We start from the raw sequence: 18047 nt of genomic DNA, 5'->3' as shown, positions 1-18047 counted from the left end.
CCGTTGATGACGGTGCTCCCGAGGTTTTTGTTCCTGTTCCAGTGCCTCCCCATCCTTATCCCGAAGGCCTTTTTTAGGAGGGTCAACAGGAGTATTACGGGATTCGTGTGGGCGCATGGGACTCCAAGGGTGAGAAGGGTGTTCCTGGAACGGGGCAGGGATAGGGGGGGGCTGGCGTTGCCCAACCTCTGTGGGTACTATTGGGTTGCCAACGCGGCGATGGTGCCTAAGTGGGTAATGGATGGGGAAGGGGCAGCATGGAAGAGGATGGAGGTGGCGTCCTGTGTGGGCACGAGCCTGGAGGCGCTGGTAACGGCGCCGTTGCCACTCCCTCCAACGAGGTATACCACGAGCCCGGTGGTGGCGGCTACCCTCAAAATTTGGGGGCAATGGAGACGACATAGGGGAGAAGTAGGGGGCTCGATGGAGGCCCCGATACGGGGGAACCATCGGTTCGTCCCAGGGAGCATTGGTGGCGGATTTCTGGGCTGGCACAGGGCAGGGGTTAGGAGGTTGAGGGACCCGTTTGTGGAGGGGAGGTTCGCGAGCTTGGGGGAGTTAGAGGGGAAGTTTGGGCTCCCCCTCGGGGAACATGTTTAGGTATATGCAGGTGAGGGCGTTTGCCAGGTAGCAGGTGGAGGGGTTCCCCTTGCTTCCCCCATGAGGGGTGTGGGATCAGTTGCTCTCGGGGATGTGGGTTGGAGGAGGGAGGATTTCGGACATATACCGGGTAATGCAGGAGGTAGACGAGGCCTCGGTGGAGGAACTGAAGGGTAAATGGGAAGAGGAGCTGGGTGAGGAGATTGAGGAGGGGACGTGGGTGGATGCCCTGGAGAGAGTGAATTCCTCCTCTTCCTGTGCGAGGCTTAACCTCATACAGTTCAAGGTGCTGCATAGGGCCCACATGACTGGGACGAGGATGAGTAGGTTTTTCGGGGGCGAGGACTGGTGTGCTAGGTGCTCGGGAGCCCAGCGAACCACGCCCATATGTTTTGGACGTGCCCAGCGCTGGGGGAGTTTTGGAAGGGGGTAGCAAGGACGGTGTCGAGGGTGGTGGGATCCAGGGTCAAGCCAGGCTGGGGACTCGCAATTTTTGGGGTTGCAGTGGAGCCGGGAGTGCAGGAGGCGAAAGAGGCCAGTGTTCTGGCCTTTGCGTCCCTAGTAGCCCGGCGGAGGATCTTGCTCCAATGGAAGGACGCGAGGCCCCCAAGCGTGGAGGCCTGGATCAATGATATGTCGGGGTTCATTATATTGGAGAAGGTGAAATTTGCCCTGAGGGGATCAGTACAAGGGTTCTTTAGGCGGTGGCAGCCTTTCCTGGACTTCCTGGCAGAATGGTAGGGAAATAGGCCGGCAGCAGCAGCAACCGGGGGAGAACTGTGTACATGGGTTTGTGGGATGTGGCGGGTGTTATCTCTTTCCCTTTTGTTGTTTGGGTGTTCTTTTGTTTTTTTCTTTTGTTTGTAGTTGCTTTTGAAGTTGGGTGGGTATTGTTCTTGGGGTGTTACCGCGGTTGTTTTGTTAATAGAGTTGAGATGTTTATATTTTGTAAACATTTCAATAAAAAAAATTTTTTTTGTTTTTTAAAAGTCATTTATAAAAACCACAAAGAGCAAACACCACTGCGGGACACCACTGGTCACAGACCTCCAGGTGGAATACTTTCCATCCACTACCACTCACTGTCTTCATTTCGGCCAGCCAATGCTGTATCCAGATAGCCAAATTTCCCTGTATGCCATGCCCCCTAACTTTCTGAATGAGCCTACCATGGGGAACCTTATCAAATGCCTTACTGAAATCCGTATGCACCACATCCACTGCCCGACCTTCATCAATGTGTCTCGCACATCGTCAAACAATTCAATGAGGCATGACCTGGCCCTCACAAAGCAATGCTGACTATCTTAAATCAAACTATGTTTTTCTAAATAATCATAAATCCTAACTCTCAGAATCCTTTCCAATATTTTGCTCACCACAGACGCAAAACTGATGGGTGTGTAATTCCCAGGGATTTCCCTATTCCCTTTCTTGAACAGGGGAACAACATTCACCTCCCTCCAATCATCCGGTACTACTCTAATTGAGAGCGAGGACGCAAAGATCATCACCAACGGCACAGCAATCTCCGCCCTCGCTTCCCGTAGTAACCTTGGGTATATCCCGTCAGGCCCAGGGGACTTATCTATCCTGATGCTTTTCAAAATTTCCAGCACATCCTCCTTCATCATATCAACCTGTTTGAGTCTATTAACCTGGTTCACACTGTTCTCATGGGCAACAAGGTCCCTCTCTCCAGTGAATACTGAAGCAAAGTATTCATTTAGGGCCTCCCTCATCTCTTCAGACTCGAGGCACAAGTTCCATCCACTATCCCTGATCGGCCCATCTCACACTCTGATCATCCTCTTATTTCTTTCTCAGTGTAGAATGCATTGGGGATTTCCCCAATCCTTCCCGCCAGGGCTTTTTCATGCCCCCTTTTAGCTCTCCTCAATCCATTCTACGTGGCTGTTTAGCACAAGGCTAAATCACTGGCTTTGAAAGCAGGCCAAGGCAGGCCAGCAGCCCGGTTCGATTCCCGTAACAGCCTGCCCGAACAGGCGCCAGAATGTGGCGACTAGGGGCTTTTCACAGTAACTTCATTGAAGCCTACTCGTGACAATAAGTGATTTTCATTTCATTTTTTGAGTTCCTTCCTGGCTACCTTGTAACCCTCTAGAGCCGAGTCAGATCCTTGTTTCCTCAACCTTACGCAAGCTTCCTTCTTCCTCTTGACTAGAAACTCCACTTCTCTTGTCATCCAAGGCTCCTTCACCTTACCATTCCTTTCTCGTCTCAGTGGGACAAAACTATTCACCACTCACAGCAAGTGCTCCTTAAACAATCCCCACATTACTGTTGTGCATTTCCCCAAGAACAATTGTTCCCACTTTATGCTCCTCAGATCCTGTCTAATAGCAGTATAATTTCCCCTCCCTCAATTAAATACCTTCCCATATTGTGTGTTCCTATCCCTCTCCATGACGATGGTAAAGGTCAAGGAGTTGTGGACACGGTCACCAAAATGCTCTCCCACCGAGACATCTGACACCTGGCCTGGTTCGTTGCTGAGCACCAAGTCCAATATGGTCTCCCCCCGGAGTCGGCCTATCTACATCTTGAGTCAGGAATCCTTCCTGTACACACCTGACAAAATCTGCTCCATTCAAACCATTTGCACTAAGGAGGTTCCAGTCAACATTAGGGAAGTTGAAGTCACCCCGACAACAACTCTGCACTTTTCCAAGATCTGCCGCCCAATCTGTTTCTCCATTTCTCTGCTGCTATTGGGGGGTTTATAGAAAACTCCCAATAAAGTGACTGCTCCTTTCTTGTTTCTGACTTCCATTCATACTGGCTCAGTAGACAAACCCTTCTTAACTATCTCCTTTTCTGCAGCTGTAGTGCATTCCCTAATTAACAGTGCCGCTCCCCCTCCTCTTTTACCTCCCTCCCTAGTCTTCTGAAAACATATAAACCCCGGAACATCCAACAACCATTCCTGCCCCTGTGAAATCCATGTCTCTGCAATGGCCACAACATCGTAATTCCAAGAACTGATCCATGCTCTAAGTTCATCTTCCTTATTCCTGACACTCCTTGCATTGAATCAGACACTTCAACAAATTCCACTGAGTGCAACTTTGCCCCATCAACTGTCTATCCTTCCTCACAGATTTGCTGCATACTATTTCTGCCTGTTCAACAGCTAACCTATCCTCTGATCCATACCTCTGGTTCCTATCCTCCTGCCAAATTAGTTTAAACCCTCCCGAAGAGCTCTAGCAAACCTCCCATGCAGGATATTGGTGCCCCTCCAGTTTAGGTGCAATCCGTCCTTTATGTACAGGTCCCACCTTCCCCCGACGATATCCCAATGATCCACATATCTGAAGCCTTCCCTCCTGCACCAGCCCTGTAGCTACGTGTTCAGCTGCACTCGCTCTCTGTTCCTTGCCTCACTTGCACGTGGCACCAGTAGAAATCCTGAGATCACTACTCTGCTTGTCCTCCTCTTTAGCTTCCAACCTAACTCCCTAAAATCACTTTTTAGATCCTCATCCCTGTTCTTAGCTATGTTTTTGGTGCCTATGTGCACCACAACTTCTGGTTGCTCCCCCTCAAGAATCCTGTAGACCCAATCCGAGACATCCCTGGCACCCATGAGGCAACATACCTTGCGAGAGTCTCGATCGCAACCACATAATCTCCTATCCATTCCCCTCAGCATCGAGTCTCCGCTCTCTATTGATTTTCTATTCTCCCCCCTTCCCTTCTGAACCAGAGTCAGACTCAGTGCCAGAGACTCCGCTAGGGCCTTCCCCTGGTCGGTCATCCCCCCCAACAGCATCCAAAACAGTATATTTGTTTTGAAGGGAAACGGCCACGAGGGATCCCTGCACTGTCTGCCCGGTCGTTTTCCTTCCCCTGACTGTAACCCAGCTACTCTTGTCCTGTACCTTGGGTGTGGCTACCTCCCTGTAACTCTTCTCCATTACCCCTCTGCCTCCCGGATGATCCGAAGTTCATCCAGCTCCAGAACACGGTCTCTGAGGAGCTGGAGTTGGGTGCACTTCCAGCAGGTGTAGTCAGCAGGGACACTGGTGGTATCCCTCACCACCCACATCCTACAGGAGGAGCATACAACTGCCCTAGCCTCCATCCCTTCTTGCCTTAAGAATGTAGATGCCCTGTGGACCAACTGGAACTCCGCCACCCGACTCTGCTCCCAGTCAGCTGCACTCTCTGTAAACACCCGGCTCCATTCTCGCTCTTTGAGGCAATTAAATGAAAGGAGCACCGTGCTCCCTCCTCAGCTAACTCCTTCAGTCACCAAACTCTCACTATAGCACTCAAATGCACCCAAATTCAGCACTCAGTGCAAGAAAAAAAAACATTATTTGGCTGACAGAGCCAACACGTGTTTGATTGGCTGAATGACCTCCTTCACAAATCTAATCTCTGTACGTAGCTTAGACACAAAGAACTTGCATTAATATAGCGGCTTTCAAAATCTCAGACTTCCCCCAGACACCTGACAGCCAATGAAATAATTTTGCAATGATGCCACTGTCCTAATGTAGGAAGATATGACAGCTAATTTTCACAAATCACCATCTCACAAAGAACATACAGAGCAGGAGCAGGCCATTCAAGCCTCAAGCCTGTTCCACCATTTAATAAGATCATGTCTGACCTGATTTTAAACTCAATCTGCATCCCACCTACTTCCAATAACCTTTCACCTCCTTGCTTACCACCTCTGCCTTAAAAATATTCAAAGACTCTTGTTGCTACCACTTTTCAAGGAAGAGAGTTCCAAAGACTCACGACCCTCATTACAAAATTTCACCCCATCTCCCTTTTAAATGGGTGACACCTTATTGTTAAACAGTGACCCCTCGTTTTAGGTTCTCCCACGAGAGGCAATATTCTCTCCACATCTACACTGCCAAGACCTCTCAGTATCTTATATATTTAAATCAAGTCACCTCTTACTGTTCTAAACTCCAGTGGGTACAGGCCAAACCTGTCCAACTCTTCCACATAATACAACCCACCCATTCCAGGTATGAGTCTGATCAACCTTCTCTGAACTATTTCCAACGCATTTACTTTTTTTCAGAAAATATTTTAGAGGCATTTATAATTTTAACATTTTAAACAACAGAGATCTAACACACGCCAACCCCCGATAATAACACACCCAACAACCCCCCAGCCCTAAACCTTAACTACCCATACATTAGATTCCCTGCCCTTATTTGTCACTTCCATGCCTCCCGCTTCCCCCCTCCCACCCCCCTGCTGATCGTCAATTCTCCTTGAAGAAGTCGATGAATGGCTGCCACCTCCAAGCGAACCCCTGTAATAAACCCCTTAAGGTGAACTTAATTTTCTCCAACCTAAGAAACCCTGCCATGTCACTGACCCAAACCCCTGATTTTGGAGACTCCGAGTCCCTCCATCCCAGCCAAATCAGTCTCCGGGCCACCAGGGAGACAAAGGCCAAAACGCCGGCCTCTTCGCCCCCCCGCACCCAGCCGCGCTCCTGCATCTTCCGACACTCCAAATATTGCCATCTCTTCCAAGACTTCTGACATGACATTTGAAAATCGCAGCCAAAATCCTCTCAGCCCAAAACATATGCACATAGTTCTCAGGACTTCCCCCACACCGCCCACATCTGCCTCCACCTCCTCAAAAAGCCTACCCATCCGTGCCATATTCATATGAGCCCTGTGGACCATCTTGAACTGGATCAGGCTAAGCCTGGCACACGACGAGGATGCATTGACTCTCCTCAGGGCCTCCTCTCATACCCCAACTTCCAACTCCTCTCCCAGCTCTTTCTCCCACTTCCTCTTCACCTCCCCAAATGGAACCCCTTCCCACTCCATAAGTTCCTTATATATTTCCGAGACCCTCCCCTCCCCAACCCAGGCTTTTGACATCACCTTATACTGTCGCCCCCTCAGTGGGAGTCGAGAGAAGCTCAGGACCTGCCTCCGGACAAAATCCCGTACCGGTTGGTACCTGATCCCGTTCCCACCCAGCAACTCAAACTCCTCCTCTAGCTCCTCTAAGCTCGGGAAACACTCCTGAATGAAGAGATCCCCAGATCTCTCAATCTCTGCCCACTGCTACCTCCCGAATCCGCCGTCCAGTCCCCCCCGGAGTGAACCGGTGATTGTCACAAATCGGTGACCACACCGACGCCCCCTCCAGTCTCATATGCTGCCTCCATTGTCCCCACACTCTCAGAGCTGCTACTACCACTGGGCTTGTGGAGTATCTAGCAATCAAGAACGGCAGATGTGCCGTTAACAAAGCCTTCAGACTCATGTCCTTGCAAGATGCCGCCTCCACTCACTTCCACACTGACCCCTCCCCCACTACCCATTTCTTAACCATCGATATATTAGCCGCCCAGTAGTAATTAATAAAGTTCGGAAGGGCCAAGCCACCCGCCCCCCTTCCAGAAGGACCCTCTTCAGCCTCGGGTTTTTCCCGGCCCATATAAAACCAGAGATCGGCGCATTCATCTTCCTAAAAAATGCCTTGGGGATGAAGATTGGAAGACACTGAAACACGAACAGCAAACTCGGGAGAACTGTCATTTTGACAGTCTGTACCCTCCCCGCCAATGACAACGGGAGCACGTCCCACCTACGGAAGTCCCCTTTCATTTGCTCAATCAACCTGCCCAAATTTAGTTTATGAAGCTGACCCCAGTCCCTTGCCACTTGAATCCCCAGGTACCTAAAACTTCCTCCTACCACTTTGAACGGCATCTCCCTCAGTCTCCTCTCCTGTACCCTTGCCTGGATTGCAAAAACCCCACTCTTGCCCATATTCAATTTGTAACCTGAGAACTGACCAAATGCCTCCAGTATCCCCATAATTCTTGCAATTCGCCCCCAATGGGTCTGTAATATAAAGGAGCAAATCATTTGCATAGAGCAAGACCCTATGTACCACCACCGCACCCCCCCCCCCGCCCCTCCCGCCAGCCCCCTCCGACCTCGTGCCCCTCATTTCCAAGCATTTATAATACTCCTCATTGTGATAATTCCCAGGTAATATATTTTTAGTGTGGTTATCTGAGAGATAAACATTAGCTATGACACCAGAGAGAAACCACCCTCTCATCTTTGATTAGAGCCATTGTATCTATTATATCCACCTGAGATGAGCCTTGTGAAAGTGCCTGGCAGTGCAGCACTTGCTCAAGAATCACATTGGAATGTCACCTGGATTGTGCTCGTGTTGTTAAGAGTCTTTCCTTTTGAATTCTTTTTTTTTTTGTTTTATTTTATTATTTTTGTTCCATGGACTTATAATCAGAAAGCACCTTTAAGCAGTGCACTTAAGCTGAAGCATCTTGCTCGTCAGAATAGTTTTTTTGGAGAGAATGCAGACTCGCCAGCGCCAAAGAAATCTTAATAAATCAGCTTCGGAGGAATTTGGTTCGATTGGCTGTATGGCAGCCTGTGGGTTTGACAGGGACAGTGTTCTGGCTGACACCAGTAAATGATTGGGGTTCTTATGTGATGCTTCAGAGAGTGCTGGTCAGAAGTGATTAGACCTTGAATGAAGTCGGAGCTCTCTCTGCTGAAATAAAGGACTGCTTTATTGTTCTAAAACCAGTGAGTGCTTGGCACATCTTTAATTATATATTTGAAATGATCTTGAATCTACAAAGAATGTTGACAGCATTGCCAGGGGAAACTCTCTTAGGCTTAGAAGGAAAAAGCATCAAAGTGAAAGCTTGAATTTCTGAAAGACTGATTGGAAACCATCATAGTACATCGGGGATCTTTTATCCTTTTTACTTCATCATCATTTTTCTTCCCTCTCCACCACCATTTATCTCTGTGTTGTCTGTCTGTGTGGTGGTGGAGGTGATGGGGGCGGGGGTATTAGGTAGTCAGTTGCAATTTTGTCACTTTACTGTTAAATAATAAAAGGTTACTTAAGTAAAATTTACAAACCTGGTGACTGCAGTCTATTTGGGTCTGCCTTGTCCAATGTTAACTTGGAGGCAGTACAGAGGAGACTTACTGGAATGGTAGAAGGGACGTCATTTATGTAAAGAGGCTAGAGAAGCTCACCATGAGAGAAAATTTGAAGAGGTTTAATAGAAGAGTTCAAAATTATGAGTTTTGATAGGGCATAATGGCTTACGCAGACAATAGGGTCACTGGCAGAGGACACAGGTTTATTTTTGGAAAATGAACTCAGGTGGCTGGGGTTGGGGGGGGGGGGGTCATAGAGGATATAATTTTTCTTTTAATATAGCAAGTTATCATCATGTGGAACGCATTGCCTGAAAGAGTGATGAAATCAGATTTAATAGTAATGGTCAAAATAAACTATTTATACCTGTAAAGAAAATAGCTGCAGGGCAATGAGCAAAGAACAAGGAAATGGGACAAATTGGATAACTCTTGCTAAATGCTGGCAGAAGCATAATGGGCTGAATGGTCTTTATGAGTGCCATATGATGTTTGATTAAATAGTAATCAGGGCCACTTTGACCTGAAGAGTAATAATGGAGAGAGCTTACTTCTTGAACTTAACACATTTTGCCTCCCCATAACCAGTTTTAATATAGAAATATGCGAGGTGATTCCTTACCTCCAAGGTGTGCAATAGATTCTGGTCCCAACAGCTGATCCTCAAACAAGTGCTCAGCCTCTCTCAATTTAAGGTTAGGCTCCAAGGGACCAGTCAGCAGCGGAGGTTCCTTGTAACTGCAGGCATAAAACAATGTAAATGTTAATAGCCTGAAGTAGAGGAATTACTTGAAGGACAAACAGACTTGGTGTAACTATGTTACTGGATCAACTAGAAAGCTTTAAACTTCAGTAGAAAGAATTTTTTAAAAAAGGAATATAACCTAGAAATAGCAATTTGTAAATAGCAAATACACCCGAATATGAATTGTATTCATGGAATTGCCATATTTAACAATGTGTAGTCGTGACAGCACAACTCACCTTTGCAAATTTTGGTTGCTAATGAAACTTAAGCAATTGTGCAAATGATGTCACATTTACACAAATTTCCATTACTCTTCATGTGCTTACTTACATCACCTTTGAACTTTGTATCTTTAATTTGAAGATCATGCCTCCTCACTCTGGAATTTCCCATCAGGTTAAAAAATGTATTTCAATTTACTTCATCAAATCCTTCAATCATTTTCAATGCCTCAAATGTATCAACCCTTTTATTTTACAAAGAAGTAGCCTATTCTATTGACAAGCAGGGGTAAGTAAAGCAGTTATGTTATGAAATTCATTATTTCTTTGACCTCTAAACAGCTTCTCTCATTCTCCTATTCAGGGTTTGTATAAAGCAAAAATCAAAACTGATTCTCTTCAATATTGGAAAACTTGGATTATATCTCAACACCCCAAGACAAATTTCTTACTTTCTCTTAAAAAAATCCGCAACACCTTTTCTGCCTCTCACTCTGTTCCAACATCAATTTTGTACTGCCAGTAGATTTTTACCAAGTAGGCCTTCATGGTGATCCAGCTGGTACTCTATAAACCGCTGACACTCAAGATCTAGTCCTACAACACTGTCTGCTTTTGCAACCAACGCTTTATGCAAGATAACAGCCACTGGACTTGTTCTACTTTATTTTGTAATACTATTTTAGCACCATGTACGTTCCATTTTATATACTAAATTACAATTATTTATTTTTAAGCTCATCTAGTATCCTACAAATCATTTTCCTTAATTTTAGCATTTTCTTTTGCGTACCCTGCTTTCTCAAATCAACTTGGATGTTTTCTCCAGTTAAAACATGCTTTTTGTTTATTTCTCCTTCTTTAGACCTACTCTCATGAAGAGCTGCTTCATTCTGATAATAGTTCCATTGACCAGCAGCTCCCTAGTAACAGTTCCTTGCAGCTATTTTTCCATATTGCAGCCATTTTTCCATATTGAAGTCCACACAGCAGGATTTGGCAGACTATTCTACCACATAGAACTGAGCATGCCGGTGACACACTCACTTTCCACCAAAGGTCCATGGACAGTGATAAGCTGTAAGCTCAGAGGGTGATACTGTCTCCTTGAGTCATGAGACACTGATACCACTTGCACTCTACTATTTCTGGTAATTAAGGTTCACTATCAATAAAATACTGGAGTACCCCAGAGATGTACTTTTAACATATTCATGAGAATGAAACATGAGCAATGTAATTACCTATTCCAGCTAACAGTGTACAATTGGAGTTCACTGGCTACAATGTCAGCATCTGATCCAGAACTAATACATTCTTACCTGAAAGGCTCAGGATTTATTGGAGACTGCAGTAGCAGTGTCGCTACCAGAAATGGGGCCAAAAGTGTCACAATGAGTGTCGTCAAGGTTATCCGGAAGACTTTCCCACTGTATGCACTAGAAGAGAAACATATTCAGGAACTTGCAATGGTTATTGTAGATCGTATAGGAGTGAAGAATTATTCTGCATCATCCTTTCAAAGTAATTTTCCAGTGACGGATAAAGGAAGAATGTGCGCTACACAAGATAACCCAACAATCATGAAGTCTATCAGGAAAATGTATCAAGTGCAGTCAATCCTTACAGAGGAAGGCAGAAACTTCTGTATAGATAAAAACTATTGACCTAATAACATTTTAAAATATAGGTTTAAGGGAGGCTGAAGTATATCTTGCCGTGGTGCTCAATGACCTACCTTGGCTCAAAATGTAAGTGTCTCAACTTTAGAATTCTCATCCTCGTGTTCAAATACTTCCATGGGCCACTCCATTCCACACACTGTCTGCAATCTCCTCCTCCGTAACTCGAGAACTCCGTGTTCTTCCAATACGCCTCTTGAGCATCCCCGATTTCCTTCGTCCCCTCAATTGGTAACCATGAATTCACCTGTCCAGACCCAAGCTATGGAATTCCATCTCTAAAGTCTCTTAAGATGCCCATTAAAAACTAACTTTGACCAAGCTTTGATCACAGTCCTAATACCTTATGTAGCTTGGTGTAAAACTTCTGATAATGTTCTTGTGAAGCACCAATGGACATTTTACCAATGGATGTTAAAAATGCAAGCAATTGGTGTCCTTTTTAGGTCAAATATTAACACAGGATATATAATTTGGTTAAGATATGACAAGGTAGGGAGGCACGGTGGCGCAGTGGTTAGCACTGCTGCCTCACAGCGCTGAAAACCCTGGGTCACTGTCCGTGTGGAGTATGCACATTCTCCCCGTGTCTACATGGGTCTCACACCCACAACCCAAAGATGCGCAGGGTAGGTGAATTGGCCACGCTAAATTGCTCCTTCATTGAAAAAAAAATGGTTACTCCAAAAAAAAAAATTTTATTTTTTTAAAAACATATGACAACACAAATAATCTGTAATAGGTCATTTACTTTTAAATGACGAATAATTACTTTGACCATTATCTGTCAACTATGGCTCAGTTGGTAACACACTCCTCAGAAGGTTAGGGGTTCAACCCAGATCTTGAGCACAAAACAAAACTGACACCCGGGGTGCTTTCAGATGAGACATACCTCCCACACAGATGTAAAAGATTCATGACACTATTCAAAGAAATGGGGTACTGGCCAATGTTTACCCCTCAATAACTTCACAAGAACAGATTATCGACTCATTGTCACATTGTGGTTTGTGACAGCTTGCTTTGCACAAATTGGCTGCCACATTTCCTATATTATAATGGTGAGTACTCTTCAAAAGTACTTCATTGGTTGTAAAGCAGTTTGGGACATCCTATGGTCATGAATGGCACTACATTGCGCAGCTTTCTTTTTATAAAAAACGGGACATTAAACTTCCAGAAATCTGTTTTAAATCCAGTCAATGCCACCATTTCTGTTTCTTTCAACCTAAATGTACCCATGCATCAATGTACAATAAATAGCTGAGTCATTTGTTATAGAAGTAAAATCGAATCACAGCCGTTTGAGATTTGAAATCAGTTTTAAAAATCCAGAAATAAAAAAAAAATGTGTGTGTTTATAAGTGACCCAGCTGTGACTATGCAGCAAAGTTAAAAATGTAATTAGAATAAAGACGCATGACATTGCCAAAGAGAGCAGTAAACTTGAGCTTTGGGGCAATTGTAGAATTTATGATAGGTTAACTATGAAATTAAAGATGAAAAGAGAATGAGAGTAAACTAGGAAGAGACAGATATACAAACCGTAAAAGCTTCTATAGATATGTAAAAAAGAGTGATTAGAGAAAGCAAACGTGGGTCCCTTGGAGGCAAAGATAGGAGAAATTGAGGATTAAAGAAATGGCAGACATTCAATGGATATTTTGCTTCTGTCTTCACTGTACAAACACAGAAAATATTCTGGAAATAGGCAAGGTAAAGTCACCATAGTCCCAGATAACCATAGGCTGCTTTCCCCTTTGAGAGGGAGAGCTGACTGGTGGTGAGGATCACCACACCTCAGGTGAGGGGCAAGGTTGAGAAGGTAGGGCCTTCATGAATAACCTCGGGAATAGTGGCAAACCAAGGTTCTAATGAAATTAAGAACCTAAAGATATTATTAGCTAGTACTGGAGATATTAAAGTGACTTAAGTCAACAAATCCCCAGGACCTGGTGGCATCCTAGGATAATAAAAGAGTAGCTATTGAGATGGTGCATGCATTGATTCTGATCTTCCAGAATTCCCCAGTTTCTAGATTGCTCCACATGGATTGGGAGATAGTAAACACACTCTACTGTTCAGGGAACTATAGACCAGTAAGGTTGGAAGAATGCCACAATCTATTATTAGCGAGATGTGGTAACGGGACTTGAGAATCATAATACAAATAGGCAGAGTAAACACAGATTTATGAAAGAGAAATTGCGTTGGACAGTTTTAAGGCTGCAAGTTGTAGAATGGCTGGGGTTTTGGGGGAGAAATGAATATGGTGTATTTGGATTTTAAGGTTCTACTCAAGAGTTATTATACAAAATCAGGGCGGATAGGTTTGGGGGTAACACATTAGCCAGCGATTTAGCCTGGTGAGCTAAACCAACCCTATTTTAGGTATTCTGGCGATCCCTACATGACTGGAGACTAGCTTGAAGGGCTATAAGATTATCCCAGATTCTATTTCTTATTTTAAAGACCATGACAAAAATTTAATTTATTATGCTTCGCACAATAAATAGGAAAATGAAGTGAGATATATTTGTATGTTATACGTGGCCTTACAGCATTCCAAAGGGACCTTTTCATTCACAACACCATGGTCTATTCCACCATCACTATCCAACAAGAGCCCCTCTTCTCACAGCACGTTCCCAACACTGCAGATGAGACAGCTGTCCTTTCACTGTCTCCTTTCCCATCATCCAGGGCCCAAACACTCCTTCCAGGTAAAACAACAATTGTACTTCTTTCATTTTTATTGTATTCAGTGCTTGCGATGTGGTCACACATGGGGAAGAACAAATGCAGATTGAATGACTGCTTTGTTGAACTTCCATTGCCATTCAGTTTGCAAAGTTGGCTTAGAGCTTTCAGACACCCATCATTTCAATTCTCTGTCCCACTCTTTATCCTCAGCCTCCTATACTGTTCCTTTTTTTCTAATCTTTTTATTCTCCTCATTTCCATCAAACACACAAAAGAAAACCAACAATAACAAATACAGTACCAATCCCTAACAGCATCCTCTTCAGTATACAAACCCAAACATCACCCGGGCATTCCAAGTAAAATACAAAATAAAATTATCACCCCTTAAGCAATGTGCTCAAACCCAACAATAACGCCATCCCCCTGCAATGTTTGATGGCAACCAATTCTTCAAAGTGCATGATAAACAATCCCCATGAATTGTAGAACCCCTCCTTCATCCGCCTCAGGTCAAACTTCACCTTCGAGAGTCAAAAATTCCAGTAGTTCCCCCGCCAAGTCCAAGCACAGGGCAGAGAAGCTGATCTCCACCCCAACAGGCCCCGCCTCCGGGCAATCAGAGAGGCGAAGGGCAAAACATCTGCTCCCGCCCACACCTGCAGCCCTGGCCGATCAGACACCCCGAAATGGCTTTGGCTCCAAGCTCACGCGCATTACCCTCGAGATGACCTTCTAAACCTCCCTCCAATACTGCTCCAGCTTCGGGCAGGACCAAAACATATCTACGTGGTTTGCAGGGATCCTCCCACAATGCTCACATATATCCTTCGGCCCCTCAAAGACTCAGCTCATCCTCTCCATCGTGAGGTGCGCTCTATATACGACCTTGAGCTGTATCAGCCCCAACCTCACGCACGAGGTTGAGGCGTTCACCCTCCGAAACACCTCAGACCACAGACCATCTTCCTTATCCTCCCCCAACTCCTCCTCCTATTTGACTTTAATCCCTTCCAAGGATTCCCCCCCCGCCGCCCCCCCCGCCCCGCCACCCGGTCCGTCCGTCCCGCTGTCAATACCTCTTCGAACAATGAGGGGGCCAACGCGATCGGGAAACTCTAAACCTCCTTCCTAGCAGAGACCCGGAGCTGCAGGTACCTAAACCCTTCTCCCTGCCCCAGTCCATATTTCACCCCCAACTCCTCCGCCTTGCAAAACAACCTTCCAGGAACAGGTCTTTGAATACCCTGACTCCCCTCTCCTCCCATCTCTGAAACCTCCCGTCAAACTCAAACCTGTGGTTCCCACTAATCGGCATCTCCCCGACCCCACCCCCAGCTTAAAGTGCTGCCTCAACTGTCTCCAAATCTTCAGCGTTGCCACCACGACCGGGCTCCCAAAGTATTTACCCGGGGCCATCAGGAGCAGCGCTGTTGCCAACGCCCTCAGCCCCGACTGCCTGCAGACTCTCCTCCATTCTAGCCCACTGGGACTCCCCAGCCGCTTCCAACCCAATTGCTCACCTTTTCGACATTTGCTACCTCTTATGCTGTTCCAATGAGGCTCTGTGAAAACCTGGAGAACACATCATTCAAATGGGTACTTTAGAGCCTGTCAGGCTCAACAAAGAGTACAACAATTTTAGAAGAGTAGTTGAGCCCTTTTTTCAGGTAGCATGTGCTCATAATGATTCTGCTGTTGCCATTCACAGCTCCTCTCGATCCATCTCTCGTTTCTTCATTTGCCCCACTTCCACTCCCTTTTCCCTTACACCATTGTCCCTTTGTCATTCAATCTCTCCTGTCTTCCAACCTATCACAGAACTTCCCTTTTCATCTTTCATCACCCCTGTATTGCTTGAAACCTGTTACATGTAACCTTTTGCAGATGTGATGAAACATCACTGTCTAACCTGAAGCATTAACTCTTTCTCTCACCACAGATAGTGCATGAACTATATATTTGCAGGTATTTGTGTTTCTATTATATAAATTAGGTCCCATTTTAGGAGAATATGTAAACTATATTCAATTTCTACACTGAACAAGATATTAAATAGCTGGGCAAGATTAATCTTAATGCAGCACTGCATACAACCCATTACTAAATTCCCCAACAACATGAATTATGTTAACCATTATCAATATCTCAGCAGGTTACCATTGACTAGAAACCCAACCCAACTAGCTACACAAATACAGATATAACAGTGTGCCAGAAGCTGGGAATTCTGCAGCAAGTAACTTACTCTCATGAATCCCCAAACCCTCTCCAACATCTGCCAAACACAAGTCAGGAGTGTGATGGAATACTTTCCAGTTGCCTGACTGGAGTGTAGCTCAGACAGGGTTTAAGAAGCTCGACACAACCCAGGGCAAAGCGGCTTGCTTGATTGGCACCCCATCCACCATTAATGGACAGTGCAAAGTGACATATCATCTGCAAGAAACAGTGTAGTAACTCACTAAAGCTCCTTTCACAGCCCCCTGTAAAACTCTGACCTCTACCACCTTGAATGACGAGGGCAGGAGAGGCACAGGAACACCAACATCCTGGCTTGGGACTATAAATGGCATCCCTTCACTGCAAGGTTCACAATCCTGGAATTCCTGAAGAACTCTGTGAGTGTATCCACACCAGATGGAATTCAAGAAGGCAGCTCACCACCACCTATCTTCCCAAGTTCCATTAGGGATGAACAACTAATGTTGGCCTTACCAGCCACGATCACTAAAGAATAGCAACCTATTCCACCACCCCACAAAACAACATGAATCCTTGATTGGCACCCAATGCGCATAAATATATAGGTTAACCTGCCCACAGCATGTATGTCATTGACAATGTTGCTTGAAACCTATTAACTCCCCGGCCCCAACCAGAAAGCTCGCACCCTATTAACATTGCTTCCGAATTGTCTGTGCACAGGACATAACCCGGCTGATGACAAATGGCCCTCAACACGGGCAGTGACTGCGAAAGGTCCCGTCACCTCCCACCATCACCACGGCCAAAACCATACCAGCCCCCCGCCCGCTCAGGCAGTTACCTCACATGCTTGGTCTCGGCATCCCGTGACTCTTCCGATATGACCTGCGGCGGCTGCAGCCGGCGGTGCCGCAGACCTTCCGTCTCCTTCATGGTCCTCTCCCGCCCCGGGGGCGCGCACCACTCCGTCCGAACGCCGCCGCCCGAGGCCAACGGCTGAAACTGGCATCGGCCTCGCGCGCGGCCTGCGCACGCCGCTCATGACCTGCGCGCAGGTCACGACGGAGGGGCGTGCGTGCGCGCGCACAGCAGGGGGCAGCCGCTGGAACTTGAATTGGGCGGAGCTAAATTGTAAATTCGCCCTGACTGTCCTATTGACAGGGAATGTACCTATGCTCGCCTGTGACTACTATTGGTGGGGAGTTTACCTGTGAGTTCACTGTGACTCTCCTATTGGTGGGGAGTTTACCTGAGAGTTCACTGTGACTCTCCTATTGGTGGGGAGTTTACCTGTGAGTTCACTGTGACTCTCCTATTGGTGGGGAGTTTACCTGTGAGTTCACTGTGACTCTCCTATTGGTGGGGAGTTTACCTGTGAGTTCACTGTGACTCTCCTATTGACGGGTTAATTCACCTGTGACTGACATATAGGGAGTTTACCTTTGAGTTCCCCTCTGACTGCTATTGACAAGGGGTTAACCTGTGCTCACCTGTTATGGACATATAAGATGAGGAGTTTACCTCTGAGTTCACCTGTAACTCTCCTATTGACAGGATGTTTACCGGTGTTCACCTGTGACTGTCCTATTGACGGAGAGTTCACTTGTGACAGCCATATTAATGGAGAGGTTACCTGTGAGTTCACCTGTGACTACTATTGGTAGTGACTTTACCTGTGGTCACCTGAACTGTCACATTGATAAGGTGTTTACCTGTGAGTTCACCTGGGACTCCTATTGACAGGGAGTTCACCTGTGATAGTGCTATTGACAAGGAGTTCACCTTTGACTGTCCTATTGACAGGACGTTTACCTGTGATTTCACCTCTCATTGCACCATTGACAAGCCGTTTACCTGTGACTGCCCTATTGATGGGGAATATACCTGTGTGCACCTGTGAGTGTCCTATGACAGGAAA

At 45.9% G+C, this 18047-nt stretch overlaps 1 protein-coding gene across 1 annotated transcript in view; it reads right to left on the bottom strand.

Moving 5' to 3' along the window:
• The window catches only part of LOC119970371 (adipocyte plasma membrane associated protein), a 64051-nt gene extending 46876 nt beyond the window's left edge, over positions 1–17175 (bottom strand). Inside the window, exons 1-3 of the mRNA XM_038804884.1 lie at positions 16971–17175; positions 10856–10972; positions 9187–9302 (exon numbers count right to left, since the gene is read on the bottom strand). Of these exons, the coding sequence (XP_038660812.1) occupies positions 9187–9302; positions 10856–10972; positions 16971–17062 (325 nt within the window). The 5' untranslated portion in view covers positions 17063–17175. The remainder of the gene's footprint in view (positions 1–9186; positions 9303–10855; positions 10973–16970) is intronic.
• Positions 17176–18047: the final 872 nt, after the last annotated feature.

The sequence above is a fragment of the Scyliorhinus canicula genome, chromosome 1, assembly GCF_902713615.1.
Source record: "Scyliorhinus canicula chromosome 1, sScyCan1.1, whole genome shotgun sequence".
Lineage (NCBI taxonomy): Eukaryota > Metazoa > Chordata > Chondrichthyes > Carcharhiniformes > Scyliorhinidae > Scyliorhinus > Scyliorhinus canicula.
The sequence above is the reverse complement of the archived record's forward strand: the minus strand, read 5'-3'. Positions and strand labels throughout refer to the sequence as shown.